Source organism: Phascolarctos cinereus, unplaced genomic scaffold (genome assembly GCF_003287225.1).
Source record: "Phascolarctos cinereus isolate Bilbo 61053 unplaced genomic scaffold, phaCin_HiC Scaffold_2;HRSCAF=192, whole genome shotgun sequence".
NCBI lineage: Eukaryota > Metazoa > Chordata > Mammalia > Diprotodontia > Phascolarctidae > Phascolarctos > Phascolarctos cinereus.
Window position 1 is genome coordinate 262,485,663 of NW_027555625.1, and position 23,978 is coordinate 262,509,640.

General features: G+C 39.8%; 1 protein-coding gene across 1 annotated transcript in view; it reads right to left on the reverse strand.

Annotated features, from left to right (window-relative positions):
• The window catches only part of STKLD1 (serine/threonine kinase like domain containing 1), a 53,585-nt gene extending 30,240 nt beyond the window's left edge, over nt 1–23,345 (reverse strand). Inside the window, exons 1-4 of the mRNA XM_078149972.1 lie at nt 23,256–23,345; nt 21,003–21,104; nt 3,291–3,335; nt 1,438–1,526 (exon numbers count right to left, since the gene is read on the reverse strand). Coding sequence (XP_078006098.1) covers nt 1,438–1,526; nt 3,291–3,335; nt 21,003–21,104; nt 23,256–23,270 — 251 coding nt within the window. The 5' untranslated portion in view covers nt 23,271–23,345. The remainder of the gene's footprint in view (nt 1–1,437; nt 1,527–3,290; nt 3,336–21,002; nt 21,105–23,255) is intronic.
• Between the last annotated feature and the right edge of the window lie 633 nt (nt 23,346–23,978).

Genomic DNA, 23,978 nt, shown 5'->3' on the forward strand with positions numbered 1-23,978 from the left:
TGACTCCCAGTGCAGTGCTCTTCCCAAAACACCCTTCTGCCCTTCGGTACAACATAAAAAAATTCTACTGATCATCTGTCCAAACTTAGATGGGAAATATCTTGAATAAGCTAGTTTTCAATGAAAGGCACAGAGAGGCTTCCAGGCAGAAAGGGGGATTAGATCAGGGGAAAGTTGACATTCAATTCATGGCTGTCAGAAAGATCCAAGGTCATCCAGTTTCAGGCACTTACTAGTTGCCTGGGCAAGTCACTTGATGCCTGTCTCCCTTGGTTTCCTCAACTATAAAATGAGGATAATAACAGCACCTATTTCCCAGGGTTGCTGTGAGGACCAAGTGAGATAGTATTTGTAAAGAGCTCAGCACAGTGTCTGGCTTGTAGCAGGCATTACATAAATGCTCATTCCATCATGAAATTTAAGATACACTTAAAAAACAAACAGCATGCACATGTAACAGAAGTTAAAGGTTTTAGATACAATTCCCTTTTCTGTTCTTCGTATTTTGAAATGTCTGAGATTTTTGAGATTCTTAATTTCATAATAAAAAAAAATTTTAAGTTAACATGAAGTATAAGCAGAAAAGATTTGGAACCATTTTCTTAATCCTGGCAACTGAGAGTGGGCTTCTATAGTTTTGCTCCGGTCAGGGTGAAAAAAACTCTCAGATGTGAAATGCTAGAAAATGGCACCCCAGCTAAATCTAGTCAATCAGTCAGCAGACTAAGGGTCAGACGAAATGCTAAGGGCTGGGAACTCAAATGCAAGTGGAAAGACGGCCCCTGCCGCAAGAAGCTTACATTGTAAGGGGGAGAGACCACATATAAAGGAAAGTGGTAAAGCGGGGAGTATGTGGTTGAACTAGAGGGCTACCAGTCAAAGAAAAGAAAGTCCAGAGTCTAGTCAAGAGAAGAATAAAGACAATGAAGATATGGCTGGCCTGGGCACTCTCCTTAAATGGGGGTTCTAGGAGGACATCCGGAGGAGCTTGGTTTACCGCTCCTCTCTTTCAAAACTGGCCACAAAGCCCACTTCCCCCCAGAAGCCTACCTTGACTCACTAGGGTGGAGCCAGAGCTCTTCATGGTTTATCTTGATTAAGAGGTCTTTATTAAGTATCCTTTTAAGGATATTCAGAACTGGGCAACTTAGCTCCTCTACTCACAGAGCTCAGCACACTAAACCTGGCAGATTGCCTGCAGCCAATTCACTAACTGCTGTATTGCCCCTCCCCCCTCCTCAAGTTAGCATATGGTAAAGATCAAAGTTTAAGATTGGAAGACCAAAGTCTCAGAATATTTTGCCCTTCCCCTGGTTGGCTTCCAGGACCCAGGAAGTGTACTTTGCATTGGATTTGTTTGGTCCACACAGCCCATTAAACATTAAATCAGTCTGGCAAAAGGTTCAGGACTTTGACCTTTGAGGATGCTTAGAGAACTGGCTTGCCCTTACCTTATGGTTCCAGGCGATAAAGAGTTCTTTGTAAGTTGAGATGTGCAAGTGCTGAAGTTTCAGCAATGGCATCATCTATGGGGGAGGAAGCAGAAAAGGAAGCTAAAAGCAGTTACTCAGCATTCCTTACCAGTATCCTGACCAAAAGTGAAACAAAGCTAGGCCTTCCCTGCTACACCCCCCCCCCAAGTCATTTACTAAAGAGATAGTCAGAAAGAGAAATAAAGATATTAAGAAGAAAGAGAAGCACAGAGAGGAGAGACAGAGATTAAAATAGAAAGACTGAGGAGAAAAAGAGAAACAGAGATAGACAGGAAAGGCAAATGAAGATTCAGAAGGGCACTTTAGAAATACAGTCTCTCTTGCTTATGAACCCTTGACCTGCACCCCAATGACCTGTACATACGAAGAGATGCCAAGAGAGGTTTGATATGAAGCTCTTTCCTCCAAAGCCCGTGGGGGAGAACTGCTCTTAGCTTTCCTGTATTCTCTTACAAAGAGGTGATGAGAGTTAACAGATTGCCCACGTCCTGGGATACATATCTTTCTCTACCCCAGTGGAGTCTCGGTCTCCATTAACAGGGAGTCACAGTATTTAGAGTAAGATGGACAGTAGTCTTTTTCCTCTTTGCAGAGCAGACCACCAGAATAAGACATCCATTTCTGGATGCCACACTGTAGAAAGGACATTGACAAATTCAAGGTAGAGGAGCATGGACAGTGAGCAGACTAGAGCTCATGCCCTATGTGGATCATTTGAAAGAAATGGACTTGCAAAGAGAAAGCTTATGCAAATTTGCTCATTCTCTTCTAGTATGTGAAGGGTTGTCATGTTAGAGGCAATGTAACTTAATACTTTTTTGCCTCATAAAAAGGCAGTGACCTAGTACCGTGAATAGAAAGCTGTGCCTTCCTCTGACCCATCCAGGCATTTTGACCCTGGGCAAGGCCCTTAATATCTCAATACTCTAATAAACTCTAAATCTATACAATTACACGGAGAGAGTTCTTTCATAGGATCAAGGGAAAGTAAGGGAAATGGGATAAGCATGTATTGAGCTGTTCGTGTGCCAGGCACTGTGCTAAGCACAAGCAATGAAATCACAGAACCATGACAATCCCATCATGTAATGAGATTTTATGATACCTTTTATTTGAAGAATTGGCAAGCTTCTTTTTTAAAAATTTGTTCTCATACAATAAATAAACATTTGAAGGAACAAAGGAATGAATAAATGCATGAAGGCAAAAAGTATTAAATTACATCGCCTTGTCTTCCTCCATCCCAAATGAGATTTTATATATCTATGTTCCATTTTTATTTTAGTTTCATTTTGCCAAAAAATGCAAAAAACAACACCCCCCCCCAAAAAACCCTCAATGTAGCTATGTTGGTTTTGGACAAACAAAATAAACTTAGTAGATTTTTGCTGAAAATAAAATTAACTGAACAAATTATTAAATATGTTATGTTAATTTAATTTAAATTATTAAAATCTCACTTTATTTTTGGAAATTAATTTCACCTATAAAAATAATCCTCCTATAAACATATCTTTGTCCACTAGTTACTAGATTTTAATATGATCATTAATTTTAATATATTTTTATTTATTTTGTTAAATATTTCCCAACTATATGTAAAAAATTATAACATTGTTTTAAAAAATTTTGAGTTCTAAATTCTCTCCCTCCTGTTGTTGTTTCTTCTAAAGCATTACTTGTCTTGTCCTTAAAAGTACAGTACCTATACTTCCTATTTTGTTTGCCCTTTTCCCTCAGCTCCACTCCTCACCTCCCCCCCTAGAAAAAAATTTAAAAGGTCATAAACATAGTTACCTCCTCAAGGGCATCATTTGCATGTTGTTCATCAATACACTCCACCTAAACAAATGAAAAAAAAGCAATAGATAATATTATCACCACTGGTCAACATCACCCAGTCCTGACTATCTCTGTGATTCTGGGCTAGGATCTGGATGTAGAGAATCACAAAATCTGTATCTTCCTTCTCCTTAATGCTGTCAATGGGCCATAGGTCATAGGATTTAGAGTTGAAAGGTGCTTTGTTGATCATCCAGTCTGAGTTCTTTATTTTATACAAGAAACTGAGGCCCAGAGAGGGGAGGTAACTTGTCCAAAGCCACACAGGTAGAGTGACTGGCAGAGTCAGGATTCAAACTGAGGTCCAGGGTGTACATCTTGTTTATTAATTTATTATTTATTATTGCATTATTAAATTACATATTATTAAGTTAATTTCTAGATATTAATTTATTAATTCACAAAAGATGGTAATGCAAGCAATGGCTTAGAAACAGTGAGGCTGATATTTTACCAAAAATGCTTTGGAAACTGGAGTGAGCAATGAAAAGAAGAGAAAAACTGACACCCCCCCCCCAACCCCTTCCACCCCCGGGATGAATTTCATAAGGTTCCTGCACCTTGGTAGGGATACCACAAGCCCCAGGGTCTGGTCATCAGCTCTGAAAGCAGAGAAACTTCTTTTCATCAGTCCACCTGGAGGTGAATCAGGCCCTGCTTCATGCCAACAAAAACTCACGAGGCACCAAAGACACCGGCTGATGAGTGAGAATGCCAGCTAATTAGCATCAGTCGATTTAGTCAAGGGACATCATCATGGAGGAGAGGGTATTAAATGAACTGTAAAGGTGCATCCAGGCCAGGTGACTCATTTATGAGGAGCAAAACAGGCCATCTGAGTGAGGCAAAAGGGAACAACACAAAACAAACAATGATGGGCATGACTCCTGGTAATCTCGAAAAATCCGTCTAGGTGGAAGACAGATTCCAAGAAGAACCTAGCTCTTAAAACGAACAGAAGACACAGGGAGCTGAATAAAGGAGGCCACCAGAAGCCTTTGAGGAGCTGTGGGGAAATAAAATCTCCCACTTACATTAATTTATACAAAGAAGATCAAAGATTTAGAGCTAGAAAGGATTGTAGGGGATGTCTAGTCCAACCCTTCACTTTATACACCATGGAAATCATAAATTTAGAGTTAGAAAGGACCTTAGAGGCCATCACGTTCAATTCCCTCATTTTACAGACCAAGAGAAGTTAGATGACATGGTCTGAAAAATAGTAAGAGGCAGAGTCAGGATTTGAATACAGCTCCTCCAACTCCAACTGCAGTATTCTTTCCACTAAACCCCAGTTGTTCCTGTGGAATTGCCAGTTGGCCTAAAAAACTTACACCTATTGATCACCACAAAGTCCAGTTAGGAAAACCAAATTAATATCAGTAAGTGGCTTAGTAAGATCCAGAACAAAGAGTTAGATGACTTTAAGAGGTATCTTGGCTATTGACGCCTTGGTCTCCACTGCTGGGGTTGACTGGTGAAGGGCTCTCACTCCCTACTGGATGGTGCTGGACAAACTCTGTTTGACACCACCTCAACTCTCTAGTTCTCCTTTCTCACTATTCTTTATCGGCCACCCCAAACTTTTGTTTTTACAACACTTCCTCAAGCCAGAGTATTTCGGTTTTCAAGACTACAATCCACGTCCCCTTGTTAAATTCATTTTAAATAGATGCCTTAAAAGGATACACACACACACACACACACACACACACACACACACACTCACACATGCTCTCGTGCACACACATACATATACACACTATATATATATTATATTATATATGTATATAATATATATTTATATATAAAGACATATACACCCTTAGTCTTACCCTCAAAGACCCTAGTTATGAGTCATTTTTTGGTAGTGGGGGGGTGTGATGATGTTCTTTGTCTTTTGGCTAGCTGACCTCATTCGTTCCCAGTTGGTTATTACTGACTTCCATTCCACTGGGTGACAGTTTCTGACTTCATTCCCTGATCTTTGAGGTGCCCATTCTTTGGAGCCCCAATATACTGATTCCAGAAACTAGAACTTACAAATAAACAGCAACATATGAGGTGCTTTAAATATTGCCAAGTGCTTCACATATATGGGGTGTCCCAAAAATATGTATGCAGTTTAAAACTACTGAGGCTCATTTGATCTTCCCAACAACGCCATGAGATAACTGCTCTTATTCATCCTCTTTTACGGAAGAACAAACACAGTCTGACAGGGTCAGTTAGCCAGTCATTAAGCACTTAATCTTACAAGTGTGTCGAGCACTAAGCTAAGTGCCAGGGATGCAAAAGAAAAACAAACTACGGCTCCTGCCCTCAAGGGGCTGACATTCTAATGGGGAGACAATAGTAAAAGACTTTACATACAAGAAAAATACAGTGCAAATGGAAGATAATTTCAAAGGGAAGGCACTAGAAGCGCTACTAAATTTCTGAGACAAGCTTTCCTGATTCCAGGTTCACATTCAAATCACAAAAATTGCCCCTTTTAAAGTAGCCACTTGAGGAGTCTGTATATCCCTCCAATGTTACAAAGAACATTGCTTAAAATATTTTGTGACCTTCTTGTGGTGTCGCCTTCAGGGCCTCTCCCATGCTGTCTAGCATCTTCTCTCTGGTGGCAAATCTTTAGTAGTGGAATTTGTTTGGGGACAATAGTCCAAATTCCTGACTGGTGAATATGACAAGTAATTGCTGGCTCATATTATTTAGAGTCAGAAACCAAAACAAAAATCCATCACACATGGGCAGGTTGGTGGCGCAGTGGATAGAATAGTGGCCTTGGACTCAGGAGGACCTGAGTTGGAATCCGGCCTCAAACACTCGACACTTACTAGCTGTGTGACCCTGGGTAAGTCACTTAACTCTACTGCCTAGCCAAAAAACAAACAAAAAATCCATCACATACATGTACATGCATAGAGAAACACAATTCGATTATAGAATCATGAGACTAATTCCATCCAAAGAACTGTCTGAAGGCCATTCACAAAGACGACCAGAATAAGCAGTGTGCCCTAGTATCTACAGGACACCACGTCTAGAATTAGAAAACCTCATGAAGAGTGAAATGAGCAGAACTCAGAGAACGTTGTATGCAGTAACAGCAATTTTGCTTTAAGAATGATTTTTGAGTGAGTAAAATTTAGACCAAAATAAATACCCAGATTAACTACAAAGGACTTATGAAGGAAGATGCAGACATCCAGAGAGAGAACTGATAAATAGAAGTATGTTTAGAATGGTTTTACACATATACGTATATATTATATACATTATACATATAGTATATAGGTTATATGTACATATTTCTGTCTGTAGTAGCTGTCTGGGGCAGGGGAGGAGAGAGGAGGAAAGAAAAAAGAGAAAAAAAGAAAGTTACATGATAATTTTATTATATATTTAAAAGAAATAGCAGGTTGTACATAGTTGATTTGCAATTTTATGGTGAAAATCTTTTTTTTTAATGTAAAAAAGTTTGCTGATTTGAATAAATCATAATATTGGCAAGTTAAAAAAAGAAAAAAGAATTAGAAGACCTCAGTTCAAGTCCTACCTCTGACACTCTGGGTCTTAGTTTCCTCATCTGTCAAATGAGGGGGGTTAGATTAAGCAGTCCCTAAGGGCTCTCCTGGCCCTGAATTCTAGAAATGTTTTCAGTAATGGTAGGGCAGGAGCACTGTTGCTTTCGGGCAGAACATAAGCTCCTTAAAGGCAATCATTATTATTTTTTTAATCTTTGAATCCCAGCAATTAGCCCAGTGCCTGCTCCATAGTAGGTGCTTAATAAATGTTTATTGAAATGAATGGAATTAATGTAAGTTTTGTTATAGGATACTGTAATAGAAACTGTAGGATTACTCAAGGCTCCATTTTAAGAGCATCTTAAAACAGAAAAGAAAATAATTGGTTGCTGGAGGCGGTATGTGACAAGGAAAGGATGGGCACAGTTCTGATCTGTTTATTGAAAAAAGAAAGCCTCCTCATTTTTTTTTTAAATCTCCCCTTGGATGTTCTGGGAAAGCAGTGTCATTATGCAACACTGTTTTCAGGGAACTCTCTTTCTTATATTTCACATGTGAAACCTGTGATTTCATTTTTCATGTTCTTTTATTTTTCTCATTTTCAGAGGGTTGAGAGGTAGGCTGGAAAAGCCCCTAATCTATGATTTGTTTACTGGCAATGACTTAGGATCCATTCTATAAGGGGGAATAACCAGTAACATTTACTTAGCATCTTTACTGGAACAACTTCAAATAAAATGCTCTTAGCTCTTGGTGTGATTAGATAGCCCCATGGGATCACTGGAGCAGCCATTTGAAGATTATCTTAGAACAAGGAAGGAAGTAATTTGATACCCCTTGGGGCAAAAGGATGATATGTATATTACTTATATTTGTGCATTCCCTTTTATTTCAATAATGGAGTAGTTTACATGCATACTCCCATGGGAAGAGAGCCCAAAAATCCAAGTCTCACTTGCAAATAGAAAAGAGAATCACAGATTGACAAAGTTGGAAGAGAACCCAAAAGTCATCAGATGTTAGAGGACTGAGCTAGGAGTCAGAAAGACCTGAGTTCTAATCTTGCCTCAGATACTAGCTGTATGACCCTGGGCAAGTCACTCAGCCTTCTCAGCCTTAGTTTCTTCATCTGCAAAATATGGATAATAATAGCACTTTCCTCATGGGATCGTAGTAAGGATGAATTAGATAATCTAGGTAAATTGCTTTGCAAACTTTAAAGCATTACATAAATGCTAGCTATTGTTATTGTTATTCCCATTACCTACAGAACCATAGCTAAAAGAAATCTTTACAACATCCCTAAGAAGTGGATAATTCTGCCTTTATCTGAAGATCTCTACTGATAAGAAACTAACTTCCAAGACAGCTCATTCCAATACTGGGCAGCTTGCATGACTGGTAAGTACTTTCTAATATCAAACCTAAATCGCCTCTTTGAAATTTCTACTCACTACTATTAGTTTTACCCTCTAGTACCAAAAACAAATTGAATCCATCTTCCACATGACAATTCTTCAGCTATTCGAACTCATTCGTCTATTATGTGTTTTCCAAGTCTCTTATCTGGACTAAAGCTGGGCCATCTCCAGTTGTCCTGATCTATATATGGCCACTGGACCCAGATGGTTCTGAAGGAGAAAGTAAGGCTGGTGACTTTGCACAGCCCTCCCTCCCTGAAATCCAATTCAATTGCAAGTCATGGCATCATCTTCCTGATGTCATGGTCTTCTTCAAGAACAAAGAACAAACCACAATCTGCAATAAATTTTCCTAGTTCTTTCAACCAATCCTTGTCATAGCATCCAGTCCTCTCACCATCTTGCTCAGCATCCTCTGGATCTGCTGTCAGAAAGACTTGAGTTCAGATCTGATCTCCAACACTTTGTGTTGATCCTAGGCAAGTCAGCAATTTCTGTTTGCCTCAGTTTCCTCATGTGTAAAATGGAAATAATAATAGCATCTCCCTCCTACTGTTGTGAAGATCAAATAAGTTAAAGCACTTACACAGTGCCTGGCACATAATAGGCATTTAATCAATGTTAGTTTCCTTCCTTCCTTCTTTCTAGCTTGCCAAGGTCCTTCCTAAGTTAGAGCACCTAACTATAGAGAAATACTTGGCACAGGGGATCGAGTGCTGGGCCTGGAGTCAGGTAGATTCATCTTCCTGAGTTCAAGTCTGGCCTCAGACACTTACTAGCTGTGTGACCCTGGGAAAGTTACTTAATCCTGTTTGCCTCAGTTTCCTTATCTGTAAAATGAGTCATAAAAGGAAATGGCAAACCATTCCAATATCTTTGCCAAGATACCCAAATAGGATCATGAAGAGTAGGATATGACTGAAACAATTGAACAACAAATACATCACAAATCGTACCTCAAAACAAAGGCAAGATGCCCCTGGTGATACTGGGGTTCTGGTAACATTGGCAAACTTGGATGAATCTCTCACTCAGGCCCCCTCCACTTATTAGCTATGGGAAGCAATCATTTCATTTCTCTGAGTCTTAGTGTGTGGGACAACTGAAAGTTTCTCATGTGAAATGGAAGCTATTCTCCAAAAATTTAGTTAGAGGCTTTAGCATTAGCTGGGCCTAAGTTTCGTTTTCCTGTAAATCATGTGATTGGGACATACATCCGTTGCCCACCTCCTCCCTTGTTTTGTAACCACCACCCCAGCCTTACCTTTGCCAAATAAGGCAATTTTCTAGCTTCCAAGCTTGTTTTGGGTAAAATGTATCTCTTAGTTTCTAGGTATAATGTAAGGTCTCTTACCTCAACCAATGGGGATAAAGAGATTCAGGTTAAAAGGTGGGAGGGTGGGGTTTTCTTATAATTTGTTTGTCTAGGGGTATATAACTATTTGCTTGCTGCTTGTATCCTGCCTCCCTACTCCAGTCCATCCTGGGGGTGTTGCCCAATTCTCGAGTGAGACTTACTAGAATAAAACTTCTGTTTCTACTGAGAGAAACCTCTGAATTTTTATTTGGGTAGGTGGTCTCAATCCCACTCAGTTGGAGGATCGTCCAGAATTTTCTTTGATTGAGGAGGGGGCTTTCCTACCGAGGTCAAGACCCAGCGTGCATCCGGGATTTCTTGGAGGTCTTGAACCCTGGAGGGAGGTTACCACCCAGTCATTGAAATGAACCCGATTAAAAACAAAACTAAGAAATTCCGGCCAGCCAGTGAGTGAGAGCAGTCATATAAGTTGTATGAGTGCAACCCAGAGGTAAGCACTCAGGGGTCTGGAAGTAATTGGCATAGGGTGAGGGCCCTTTAGGACTGACTGTAGTTTAGGCAGAGTCGGGGCCTGATTAAAGTAGCAGGATAGATACCTCACTGAAAGGACACCACTGAGAAAGCTTCACAGGTGACTGGTGAGGAGTGGGCGACCCTCCTCGGTGATTTGGCTGAGTCTTTAGACTCAGGGAGTTATGTGAGGGCTCCCGTAAATTCCCTAGGAATGGGAAAGAAACAATCTAAATCTTCATAGTTGGAGCGCAAATGTGAGGTACCTATAGACAATCTTTTAGGCAATCAATTGCAAAATTGGAATGAATTATCAAAATATAAAGGAAAGGATAAAGAGAAAATGATTAAATATGATTAGATGATTTGAGGATTCTACAGGGCAGAGGGTTGTTGTATGCCTATTTTTTTTGTGTGTGTTTGTGTTTGTGCATGGTATGAGTGAGTGTCAGTGTGTATCTGTTGCAGCCAGACAGCAAAAGGCTGCAGCTGGACTCTGGAATGTTGCTTTCTTTCTCTCCCCCTCTTCCTCCCTGGTAATAGCAGCTTCAGAGGGGTGAGTGGATGAGAGAGAGAAAGAGAGAAAAATCAGATCAAAGGGGAGGCAGGCTAAATAAGCTTTTAACTATTCCCTGCCTTACATAAAAGAGAAAAGGTTTTGTGTACCAGAACATAAACAAAAGGCAATTTATGGGCAGCTGGGGGCTGGGCAGAGGGCTGCAGCTTGTTGGAGATGACTGGGTTGACTGCTGCCAAGATCATGATGTTTCCCCACGAGCCCCAACTCATTCAAATTGGTAAAAATGTGATGTTTTTAATTTCAGAACTTGTTACACTTTTTGGCACTAAGGTAAATTGGAAAAATGTAAGGATCTGAAATTTGTTACCTTAGTTTATTTCACATGATTGGAAAGTGCCTAATACAATGCCTAGCAGAGGGCAGACACTAAAAATGTTAACAACTATTCTTTAATTAGATGTGACCAGTTGGAAATGCATTCAACAGAATTGGAGCCACTTGGTTGGTAATGTTTATTTCAAGTTTTAAACATCTAGTATTGTTTCAAATTGGTAAACTTTTGTTATGTCAAGTGGCTTTTCATAATTTGAATGTTATTAAAGTAAATTGAAAGAAACTAAAGAACAGTGGAAAAATAGTGTAAGACGAGTGAATTGTTTAGAGTGTATAGTAAAGTTGTAAAAGCAGTTTGGGAAGAGAGAAGAGGAGGGAGAGCAATTGTCTCCCTTCGGATTTGCAAAAACAGCATTGAATAGCTTTAGATAGTTTAAATAAGTTAAGAAGGTGTGAGGAAGTGGTCTGTTTGAAGTGGAAAGATGGGAAAAAAGTAAAATTCTTTTTTTTTTTGCCTAATTTAAAAACCAATAGATAAAGTTATGGAGAGATGGAAGCAATTATGTCCACCCACCTTTCAGGCTAGATCTGTGGGTGGGTTCTATTAGATCTAATATGGATACTAGCTATGGTAAAGATATTGGTTATAGTGAGTTATGATTATTACTGTTCAATTAATTGCAATAGGAGATTACAAACTGTTTGTAAAACTTTTGCAAGAAAATGTGGACATGAATGTGGATAATATTCCTTTATAAAGGGTCAAGGGTATTGAACTTAGAAATGTGTATTTGTACAATTTCAAGAGCATATATTGTTATTTGGCATTAAGAAAATTATTAACTATGTGGCCCCAAGAAAATTCTATTTACTTTAGTTTACCATTCAGTAAGGGGAAGGTGGTGGAATTCATTCCCAGGGATAATATGAAGATCACATGATTGTAAAGGTGCTTGGCAGAATGCTTAGCATAAAACAAATGCTATCTGAATATAAACTGTTTTAAGTTAAATATAATTGCTTCATATTTGTTAACTTTATGTGGATTTTCTTTGATATGAAGCTTATGTCAATGGTGATGAGATGAATGATTCTCTGTCATAAGGCAATTTGGGAACACATCCGATTAAAGTAAAGCCACCAGAGTGGTAATTGATTGGTTTTGGTTTTAAAAGTTTAAATAGATAATAGTTGTTTATGGTATTGTTCTATTTTAAAAATTTTCTTTATTGTATAATTTGGTAAGCAATTGTATCATCTGTGTTGTCAGAAAAGCAATTTTTCTTATAATCTAAATGTTGTTAGGTTCATTCTTAAGGCTAACAACTGGGTTTGTTGGGGGATGGGCAGTATGAGCCAGGCTCTTAAGGCAGGGACTAGTGGTCCTGGGGAAGTCTAGGTTTTGAAATACCTTGATTGGGAGTGGCATTGAGGTCAAGTCAGGAATCTGGATGTAGCCTGGGGCTATCGGACCAGTAAAAGACAATGATGGGCTAGCATAGATAAAAAGAAGCCAGTCTATAGGGATAGGAGCAGCCCCAAAAGAATGTTGAGCCTGATGAAGGGGTCTAGAAAGAAAGAAAGACTTTTATTGGGTCTGTTTTCAATTGTATTAGTTATGTTGTTGGAAGGGCAATTTCTTTTATAATCTAGAATGTTAAATTAATTGTGCCTTCAGAGAAAAGAGAAAAAGGAATGAATCTGGCTGTTGGGGCACTTATATGATCCTGTTTTGTAACATTTCCTTCTAAGTACTGTAATTTAAGAAAGCATAGAATTTCCAAATGTTGTCTGTATTTAAAGGGAATTTTCAGTTAAAATTGTTTTGTTATCATTTATGAAAATTTGTGAGATTGCTAACTAAGTTATTCAGGGTTACTGTTTTAATGCTAAAACCTAAAAGGGTTAACTAATTACTCCTTATTTTGTAAACTTGCCAAGATCCCTGAAAACCATCTGTGTGGGTAAGGTCATCTGCCCTGAGAAAAGAATTTGTTAGGATTATGCAGTTCCTAGACAATGAACTTGACTTGCTGAGAAGTTGAAAGTTTATGTACAGTAGATAGAAATAATTTCTAATGATTGGCTTTTACACCAGGGCAAGTTTAAATTTGAGAAGGAAAGATGTAAAGCGAGATTTCTTATGTATGAGTCCTGGTAGATCTATATTGCTTATTGCGACTCCATGAGAGTGAAAGTAACTGCATCTGGCTTTAAGCTGTGTGATTACTGAGACTTGCTGTTTGAGGTAAAAGGCTCTTGGGACTATAACTAATTTTGTTTTGAGTTTAAATTTGGGTATAGTTGTCTGCATTAAATCAGTATCTGAGAGAAATGCCACAAGAACAGGTGGAGGTCTATTTAGAGGAAACATAATTCATTTAGGAAAAAGCCGAGGGAGCAATCTTAGTCTCAATCTGGGATGGGATCCTCTTGGCTCAGTTTCCCCATTATGTTCCTTTGGAAAGGAATGTTTCCCATCTGACTATTCCTGAGTTTGGCTATGAGGAGAAACAGATAATGCATGACTGGAGAACTGTGACCTATCTGAATTTAAACAAAGCTGAGGATGTTTCATCCTGTCATATTTGATAAGTCACCTGTCCCTGCTCTTTTTCCTTCTATAGTAAGTTTCTATGATCAGAGCAAGTAGTCAGCATGAGACATAAGAAAAGGATTAGATTATAATCATATCTTAAACTGATTGTTGGAAATTGCCGGGACTAATGACTGACTATTTCTGAGTCTAACTCCAGGTGTCATTAACTGAAACCTGGCAGACTTTAAGTCTGGCTCAATGCAGTTTGCAATTTGACATAACACTCTGTCTGGAGTTAACAGGAAGTTCTCTTATTCTAATCTCTTAGTGGCTAGTTCCTATAATCAGAAGGTTTTATAAGTACAGTAACAAATTTACTAAAATAATTGATTATGGAATATCTTAGGTTATTATAGAACTGGGACTGTGTTCCAGTATGAGTTAGGGTCTTTTAATTCTTGGTAATGGTATGGAGATAATCAGGAGCTTGTGGGAATGTTATTTTGTTATTTGGATAATATCATACTCGTCTAAAGTTTTGTTACCATTGATTAATAAAGTCAAAAGAAGAATGGCTTGTGGTTAATGTTGTAAATGCCATCAAAGAAACAAGGCATGACTAAAATTTTAAGATTTTGTAGGTACTGTGTTAAAAATTGATATGTATGTACTGAAGCCTGTGATTAATTCCATAGTGAAGTCTCATAATGGATTAATGTAAAGTATAAGACACTGGGTTCTGATGTGAATTTCTTAAACATGACAATTGGCCATGGTTCCAATTTTGAGTTTGTAAAAATGATCAGGGTCATAAGGACTAGAAATAGTAATTTAAAATTGTGCTAAGGTCACTTTTGTAGGAGAATGGACAGAAAGCTGGTTCCCACAAGAAGACAAGAAGAAGAAGATGCTGAGATGCTGTGCTGGAGATGGCTGGAACAAATATCAAGGACCAGAGGACTTCATTGATAATGTTCTCTGCCAGACAGCTGTATAAGAAAAGAATTTTTGAATCTTATAGGGACAATTGCATTATTGTTTTCTTTTGGGTCTCTGTATCTACATTTATGAAGAGGCTGCCCCCTTGATTTGTCAATGCTTAGATTAATCCTTCCCATATTTACTTAAAGGAGTGGTCCTGGTTTGGGGGGAACTTGATGGAAGCAGGTTTTATGGTTCTTATTAATAGCAGTGAGAGGAGTCATACTACTCCCAGTATGTGTCCCTTGCATGATGCAGTTAATTACCACCAATGTACAAAGGATACTCTCTAGAATGATTACATTAAAAGAGCCTGTTAGTGAGTCCATAAGATTAATGACATTGGGGAATCAAGGATGGATGGCGGTCAGTCAGGAAGAAGAAGGAAGGTTAAACCCTGATGAAACAGCAAATAGGGAGTCTGCAGAAACTTACCAGCTTTGGTGTGAGAAACTTTCAACTATGAAATAAGAGGGGGGACTGTGTAGGACAACTGAAAGTTTCTCATGTGAAATGGAAGCTATACTCCAAAAATTTAGTTAGAGGCTTTAGCATTAGCTGGGCCTAAGTTTTGTTTTCCTGTATATCATGTGATTGGGACATACATCTGTTGCCCACCCTCTCCCTTGTTTTGTAACCATCACCCCAGCCTTATCTTTGCCAAATAAGGCAATCTTCTAGCTTCCAAGCTTGTTTTGAGTAAAATGTATCTCTTAGTTTCTAGGTATAATGTAAGGTCTCTTACCTCAACCAATGGGGATAAAGAGATTCAGGTTAAAAGGTGGGAGGGTGGAGTTTCTTATAATTTGTTTGTCTAGGGGTATATAACTATTTGCTTGCTGCTTGTATCCTGCCTCCCTACTCCAGTCCATCCTGGGGGTGTTGCCCAATTCTCGAGTGAGACTTACTAGAATAAAACTTCTGTTTCTACTGAGAGAAACCTCTGAATTTTTATTTGGGTAAGTGGTCTCAATCCCACTCATTAGTTTACAAAGTACTCTCCTCAAAATAACATTCTGGGGTGAGTAGTGAAAACATTGTTATAACAATTTTCTAGATTAGGAAACTAAAGCTTTTAAAGATGAAGTAATACACCCATAGTGAGACAGTATAAGAATTAGGATCAAAAGATCATAAGATTTAAAGATGGAAGGGGTATGAAAAATACTTCATTTGGACCCCTACTCTATTTTAATCAGTATTAATCAGTTTGATAAGATTCCATAGGGGTAGTGATTATAAGTTCTGTATATTAAGCCCCAGAGCTATGAGCTGCAGCTTGTAAGTTCACTTAATCATAGGAAGCTAACTAGAGGCCCTCCACCCTTGTTTTTCCCTTGTTATGCTGACCAAGCCCAGTATGGTGGAGGTGACTCAATTACATGGAAAGTTTTCCAACTTATTTTTGTACCTTTGGACTTCTCTCTCTTGTCCAACATGAGCAAGTGACCATCTTATGACCACTTAGTTAGTGGAGATGCCCCATGCTTTGCCTAACCTGAGACCCCTCTGCTGACATGCCATTTCTAGCTGATGCATCATTTTTTGGCCTTCGAAACAATATCTATCAACCAATAGATTTCTGTACTTTGTATATAGCCTCTTTAGAATGTTCAGGCATCAAATCTGGTATTTATCAAATATATATATATATATACATAAAATAAGGCCATAGAAGAAGGGGACATCTCAGATGATGAGGAAGATCTGAGGTCCACTTCATTAAAGGGGATCATGGAACCTTTAATAAAATGCCATTGACTCAGGGCTCTGCCTTAGTCTCTTTTACTGTAGGTTAAACAATTTGAATTGCCACAGGGGCACTAGGGATCATCAGGTCCAATCCCATCATTGTACAGATAAGGAAACTGAGGTTAAGATAAGTGAAACTGAACTTAGATCTAGATCTTCTGACTCCAAGTCGAGGTTCTTTCCACTATAAAATGATCTAGTACAGGGCTTTTGCAGATGATAAGTGCTTAATATGTAAATACTGTTGATCGATTTTATAGAGGAACATAATTCCTCTATAACAGAACTATTAAAAGGATGGTGTTTCAGGACAGGTGCAGGGTCAAAATCTGAAGAGACTTAATCAATGAGGCAAATAATAATAATAATAATAATAAATAAAACACTGAATCCTCTTTTACTAAATACAAACATTGAGCAAAGTTATGCATTAACAAGTGCAGCTCTCCAGGTCCCTGCCCATGGTTGACCCATACAGGCTGATCACAACATCGGATAGGGGAATAAGATATATATCAGGTTGGAAATAGTAAACCTCTTCAATACCGATTTAATCAGAAAAAGCCAAAAAGTGGGTCTTAGTGCTTTTAGTGCTAATACTAATCAAGATATGTAGACTAAGGATATTCTCCCCATCCCCCCTTTAAATCACTGATGTCCTATGGCCTAATTAGCCCTTTGGGCCCAAGGACTGGGCAAAGTGAGTAAGGCTTAAGACAGATGGTTAGTAAATATGTAAAAAAGGAAGTAGTAATCCCAAAGACATATTACCCTTTACTGAGAATAGGCCAAGCCAAATTAACCTTATTTACAATGTGTAATTGTCTTGATCACCAACTTTTGAGCAAAAATAAGAATTTCTATAAAGCTGGAAGAAAGAAGACTAATGTGGAAAAATATATGGTATAGCCCTTAAAGGAAACAGCTGAAGTGCAGTGGATAGAGAGCTAACCTTAAAGCCAGGAAGATTTAGATTCAAATCCTTTCTCTGACACACATTGCCTATATGATCTTGGGTAAATCACTGAACCTCTGAGTTTCTCTCTCTCTCTCTCTCTCTCACTCTCTCTCTCCCCTTCCCCCTCCCTCCCTCCCTCCATCTTTCCTTCCTTCCTTCTTTCCTTTCTTCCTTCTTTCTTTCTCTCTCTCTCTCTCTCTCTCTCTCTCTCTCTCTTCTCTCTCTCTCTCTCTCTCTCTTCCTTCCTTCCTTCCTTCCTTCCTTCCTATCTATTGACCTTTCTATCTTTCTACTGTCTTGTCCCCTCCATTGAACTACAGCCAAATGGATCATAGCCAAATGGATGTAATACATACATATCTAACTCAAGAAGTCCAAAACAGAATTCATTAACTTTCTCCTGAAACTCACCCTTCTTCTAACCTTTCCTATTTCTGTCCAGGGCACTAGCATCCTTCTAGTCACCCATGTTCTCAACCTTGATGTTTTCCTTGCCTCTTCACTCTCCCTCACCCTACATATACCATCACTTGCCAGGTCTTTTTGATTTTACTTGCACAACATCTCACATCCATCCCTTCTCTCCACTTGAACAGTCACCAGCTGAGTTCAGGCTTTCACTACTTCTGCCTGGACTATTGCAGTAGCCTCCTAATTAGTCTCCTTGACTCAAGTCTCCCTTTCCAAACCATTCTATACAGTAACCAAAAATCATATTCCTCTAGTATAGGCCTGACCATATCATTCTCTTGCTTAGTAAACTCCAGTGGTATTTAAAACCTTTCATAATCTGTCTCCAATCTACCTCTCCAGCCTTACTCCCCTACAATCCAGCTGAATTAGACTCCTTGTGATCTCTCACAAGCAACATTCAGTCTTGCTTCTGTGGTCTTGCACAGGCTACACTCTGTTTCTGGAATGCACTTCTCCTCACCTCCACATCTTAGAATCCCCAGTTACCTTCAAATCTCAGCTCAGACGCACCTCCTATACAAGGCCTTTTCTGACCCTACTGACTAAAAGGTGTGGAGAATATAAGATTTTGCTATGCTTTTTGTTAATTTATAACAAAAAGGCTTCTGGAATGAAGGAGCAAAAAGCCACTTTAAGGGCAACAAGTTGTTTCCCATCCATACATCAAATCATTCAAGACTCCTTGAAAGATATAATAACAGAGGTAACTTTGTTCAATCACTTTCTGATCATAAACATCAGGTTAGGGATAGAACAAGGAGATGCAGGTTCCCCTAAATGTTTGGCACCATTTGGGATGGAGGACATTCATCAAAGAAACCCAGTTGAAGAGGGATTTCTGATGGGTGGTGAGATCCTCCTGGTACTCCCCTTGGTGAATGACATTACGTTGACAACAAAAAAAGCCAAAATATTGCAAATCCAACTAGAAGACATACAAAACCACTCAAAAGAGTTTGGGCTAACCATCCACACAGGTGGGTCGAAGTGGATGAAGGCTATCTATTTGGATGGAACTAGTCTATCAATATATGTAAACTGGACAGACAGTACAAATGGATAAGAGGAGATCAGCAGCCTGGATTGCCTTAAGTAAATTAATAATAATAATGATGATGATAATAGCTGGCACTTCTGTAGCACTTACTATGTACTAGGCACCATGCAAAACACTTTACAAATATATTTTCATTTATTTCTCACAGCAACCCTGTGAGGTAGGTGCTATCATTATCCCCATTTTACAGTTGAAGAAACCAAGGTTAAGTGATTGTCCAAGATCACACAGCTAGTAAGTACCTGAAGCCAGATTGGAACTCAGATCTTCCTGACTCCAGGACCAGTGCTATATCCACCATACCACCTAGTTGTCCAAACTTTTCCCAGAAAACAAAAAAGTCTATCTTTTTAATACCAGTATTCTACTGGTAGACTAGTATGGGTAGATTGGAGACAGATTATGAAAGGTTTTAAATGCCACTGGAGTTTACTAAGCAAGAGTACTGGATATGGAACACAAAAAATTCCCAAGAATTTGAAATAAGTATCACATAGAAGGCAATGGAGAATCACATGATGGGTGTGATCTGGTTTCAACATATCAAAAATTATGAACTTTGAAGAACAGTAGTAAAAGATGTCATCAGGGAAATGTACAATAGAAAAAGAAGATGGGATGGGTCAAGGGTGAGGGATGATGGCAGGTGGACCACCCAAGTGCTCCCCAGGAGCCTCCTGACAGCAGAAGAAATTTTGAAAGTCCCCCAGCATGTTAAGTGGACCTTGCTGTGACAAACATATTGGAAGATATGGACAAGATTTGCACAAGATAAGCAAGCATGGATTGATTTCGATCTGTGCCATAGACAGGAACATCTGAATTCATGAAGCTGCAGATCTAGTTGAGTACTAAAGTATATCAGGGGACTATTGCCAATAAAGTTTACCTCCATTTCCATAAAACATTTGGCAAAGTATCCCCTGGTACTCTTGTGGAAAAAAATACAGATCGGACCAGACATGAATACAGTTAGGGGAGTTTGGAACAGGTTGAATGGCTGGACCCAAAGAAGGAAGAGTCATTAATAATGGTTTGGAGGCAATCTGGAAGTCTCCTGAGTACTTTCCTATGGATCTCTGCTTGACCTTGCCTTGCCCAACATTTTTTCCAGTGACTTGCATAAAGGCATAGATGGAATGCTTATCAAATGTAAAGTTTGGAGGGAGAGCTGACACACTGGATAGAAAAGTCAGGATCCTAAAAGATACAGACAGGATAGAACATTGGGCCAAATCTAGCAAGATGGCATTTAATTGTGATAAATGTAAAATCTCATGCTTGGGTTAAAAAAGCTACAGGCAGAAGATAGGGGAGATATGTCTAGGTGGCAATTTTTCTGAAATCTACCTGGAGGTTTTGGTGGACTTCAAGCTTAATATGAACTGATTGTATAATAAGGCATCCAAGAAAGCTACTTCAGCTCTTGGTTACATTCAGAAAGGCACAGAGTATGTCCAGGACTAAGGCTTGTGATAGTAGCACTGTAGCATTCGGCCTTGTTCAATCTCTGTTAGGAATTATGTATTCAGTTCTGAAGTGCCATGTTTTAGGGAAGACAATACTAAGTTGAAGACCATTAGTAAGAGGGTAACCAGGAAGCTCCAGGGCCTCAAATACATGCCATGTGCCATTGTGCCTGGCACATAAATACTTGTTGACTATTGATTGATATGTGGGGATCTGTTGAAGGAACTGGGGTGGTTTAACCTGTAGAAGGGGGATATAGTAACTATCTTCAAGGGTTTGAAGAGCTGTGGAATGCAAGAGAGAAAAGTCAATATGTGCTGGCAGGGATCCTTACGTAAGGTTTAATGACTTCACTTCTATTTGAGTTTGACTTAGAGCACTGAGAGGTGATGGGATATGTCCAAGGTTACACAACCAGTATGTGTCACAGGTGAGAGGTGAACTCAGTTTTTGATGGCTCCAAAGTCAGTTTTCTATCTGCTGTGCTATAATGCTGGTGTCATTATGAATTATGTAGGATAGAAGAAAGGAAAGGCTTAGATGCCCATATTTCTCTCCGACATTTCTACAGTGCTTTAAGGGTTACAAAGCACTTTCTTCACAAGAGAAGGCAGGTAGGAAATATGAGTGTTATTTTCTCCATTTTATAGATCTGTAAATGTGGGTGAGGGAGGTATAAACAAAAGTGTAGCCTTTATCCTTCCTTTTGTCTGTGCTTTCCCCATACTGAAGGAGTACCTAACTTGGAAAATCATAACTACACATGCATCTTTTGCATCTGTGGCTACAGAAACTTCCACTTACCTTCTTTATCAGGAGTCTTACAGGCTTAGTAGATTTCAGTTTGTGTCTTTCTACCACCACTACATTCACTCCCAAGGCACCATGCTTCAATGTTTGTATAACCTGTTAGCCAAAGGGGTGACATGATCAATACCCCTGTCACTTTGGGAGGGGATAAAAATTTGTTTTCCCATCCATAATCTTATTTACTAATAAGTTAGACTTCTTTGTTTTTTATTGCTGCCCTTTTTTTGTTTTCTTACCTTAATTTTTTTTGAAATCTTTTGTTTTTGCACGCTCTTTATTTCCAAATACATCCCTTCTTCCCTCACCTCCCTAACCAGTTATCCCTTGTAACCAATGATAAAAGAGAAAGAAAACAGTTCCACAAAACCAACTCACATTTACTTGATCTGATAGCATGGCAATATTACATTCCCAGGTGTCAACCTATGCAATGTAGGGCAGGAGGGAGGTGATAGCTCCCATTTTCATATGTTTTAAAGTTCACAACAACCCTGTGAAGTAGGTAGGGCAAGTATTATTATCTCTAGTTTAAATTGGAGAAACTAAAGGTTACAGAAGTGAAGAAATTTGCCCAAGGTCACACAACTAATAAGTGTCAGAGTAATTGGCACCCAGGTCTCTTGATTCCATGTACTAGACCAGGGTGGGGAACCTGTGGCCTCAAAACCGGCCCCTTGATTGAATCCAAACTTCACAGAACAAATCTTTTCATTAAGTGGATTTGTTCTGTGAAGCTTGGATTCAGTCTAAGGGCCAAACTTGAGGACCTAGAGGTCCACATGTGGCCTTAAAGGCCACAGGTTCCCCACCTCCCTTGACTATACCTTCCCTCATAACAGTCCTGTGGAGTGTAGGCAAGAAATATATTATCCTTTCATTTTACGAATGGAGGAAACTTTCTCAGAAGAAACTGTGACCCGGTAGGTGAAGGATTCCAAGTCAAAGAGTTAGTCAGCAGCACAGCTTGGAGAACTTCGGTGTACTATCTCCTCTCCTCCTAGATCACTACCTTGTAGAGCTGGAGGAGCTTGAGTAGCTCAATGAAACTACCAGCTGTGCCATGCAGCACTACCCAAGACAGGTCATAATGGAGAGCTCTGAGAAAAGGTGATCCACTGGAGAACGAAATGGAAAACAAACCACTCCAGTATCTTTGCCAAGAAAACCCCACAGTTAGTATTAAAATGCTAAAAGACATGGCATTGGAAGATGAACCCGTCAGGTTTGGATAGTGTCCAATATAGCTTGGACAGACTTCTGGAGATAGTGGAGGACAGAAGGACCTGGAGTGGTATGGTCCACATGTCACGTAGAGTTGGACACGACTGAACAATAACAATACTGTCCCCTAGTTATCTGTCTAAATCATGAGATTTAGAGCTGGAAAGAACCTTAGATATTAAATAGTTCAATCCGCTTATTTCACAGAGAAGAAACTTTGGTTAGGAAGAAGTTAACTCTGCTAAGATCACACAGGTATTAAGTAGCAGAGTCAGAATCTGAAACCTAGCTGTGTGATTCTAAATCCTGGTGGTCCATTTCCTTTCATTCAAACAGTAGCTGAGGGTGGACAACCAATCTGGTTTCTTGAAACTAAAGGGGGAAAAATAAGAAAAATACAGAAACTGATTGTAAGCGTATAGTTCTCCATTTTCCGCACCTTAAAACCTGAAACGGGGAGGTAAGCCCAGGCCCCAGAGAAGGAGGAACATAACAGGAGGAACAGATGAGGAACATGTTTTCAGGGCATCCTGAGAGATTGGAGAATAGAAGGGTCTTTTTGGTAGTGTGGTGGGTAAACTGAGAGAGAGGATTAGGTGGATGGTTATCTAGACATTGTTGTGGTAAAGATGGTGATGAAAAGTGTCATTCCAGATACAACACTGAGATTTTTTTTTCAGCCTGCCTCAACTGTCTTTCCTTTTCTCTCCTGTGGATACTATGTACAATTTCTCAGCTATATATTTATTTGTTCAAGAGACAAGCTCCAGAGTTCATTATATTTCTGTAGCACTTTAAATGTTGCAAAATGCTTCCTTCAGTACAAGTGTTAAAAATGACCTCGAGTGCTGGGAAGGGGCTTGGGAAGGCGGGCGTCCTGGGGGGCTACATGGCGTTATGGCAGTTAAAGCTGGGGGCCATCAGAAGTTTCTGGGAGCGCTACTCCCTTGTCAAACTGTCTTCCCCTTCTTCCTACCTCCATACTCTACTCCAGAGAGGAAGGGGTTGGCGGACTAAATTCCTCACCTTATACTTTTCCATTATAATTTCTAGTGTAAGATTCGACTTTCCCTCTTCACTTGGGGTCGGCAGCGGGCTGCTGGAGAGGGGGAGGAGGCGGCGAGGAGGGTTCTATTCTCTTCTGCCTGAGGCTCTCCCCGCGAGGAGCAAGCCCAGGGGCACCCCCTCCCCGGCTCCTCCGTGTTTCCCACCCCACGTCTACCTGAACTTGTCTGTCTGACTCTCCATCCACACTCACAGACACTCAAGCCAGGTCTGTCTGTCGGCTGCTGGCTCCTTTCCCAGTTCCCAGTCCTCTAGCTTCTCTTGCCCCAGGCACTCAGCTCTAGCCTGAGTCCTTCTGTCCGCCCAGTTCGGAGCTGGGGAAGAGAGCAGCCGTGACTACTTAGAGGCGCATCACACACACATAGCTCAGCTATGGCCGGACCCAAACCTCGTCTACACGCAGGCAGTTCTAAGCCCTCTGGCCTTTTCTGAGACAATCAGGCTGGATTTGTCAGCCTGTCCTAGCTGTCTCTGACCTTCTCCGGGTCATTCTACTCTCAAGCCTGAGTCAGACTTCCCCTGGGGCACCACGTCTCCGCTCAGGAATCCTTGGGTCTGACACGTGGAGAGAGATGGGCAAAGGGAAGCTGTCTGTTAATCTGAGTCCTGTCTCAGGTACGCGTGAGGGGCGTGGCATCTTTGCTGCCCCAGGACCATTTATTTGTCCATCCCCAGGCAGTCCCT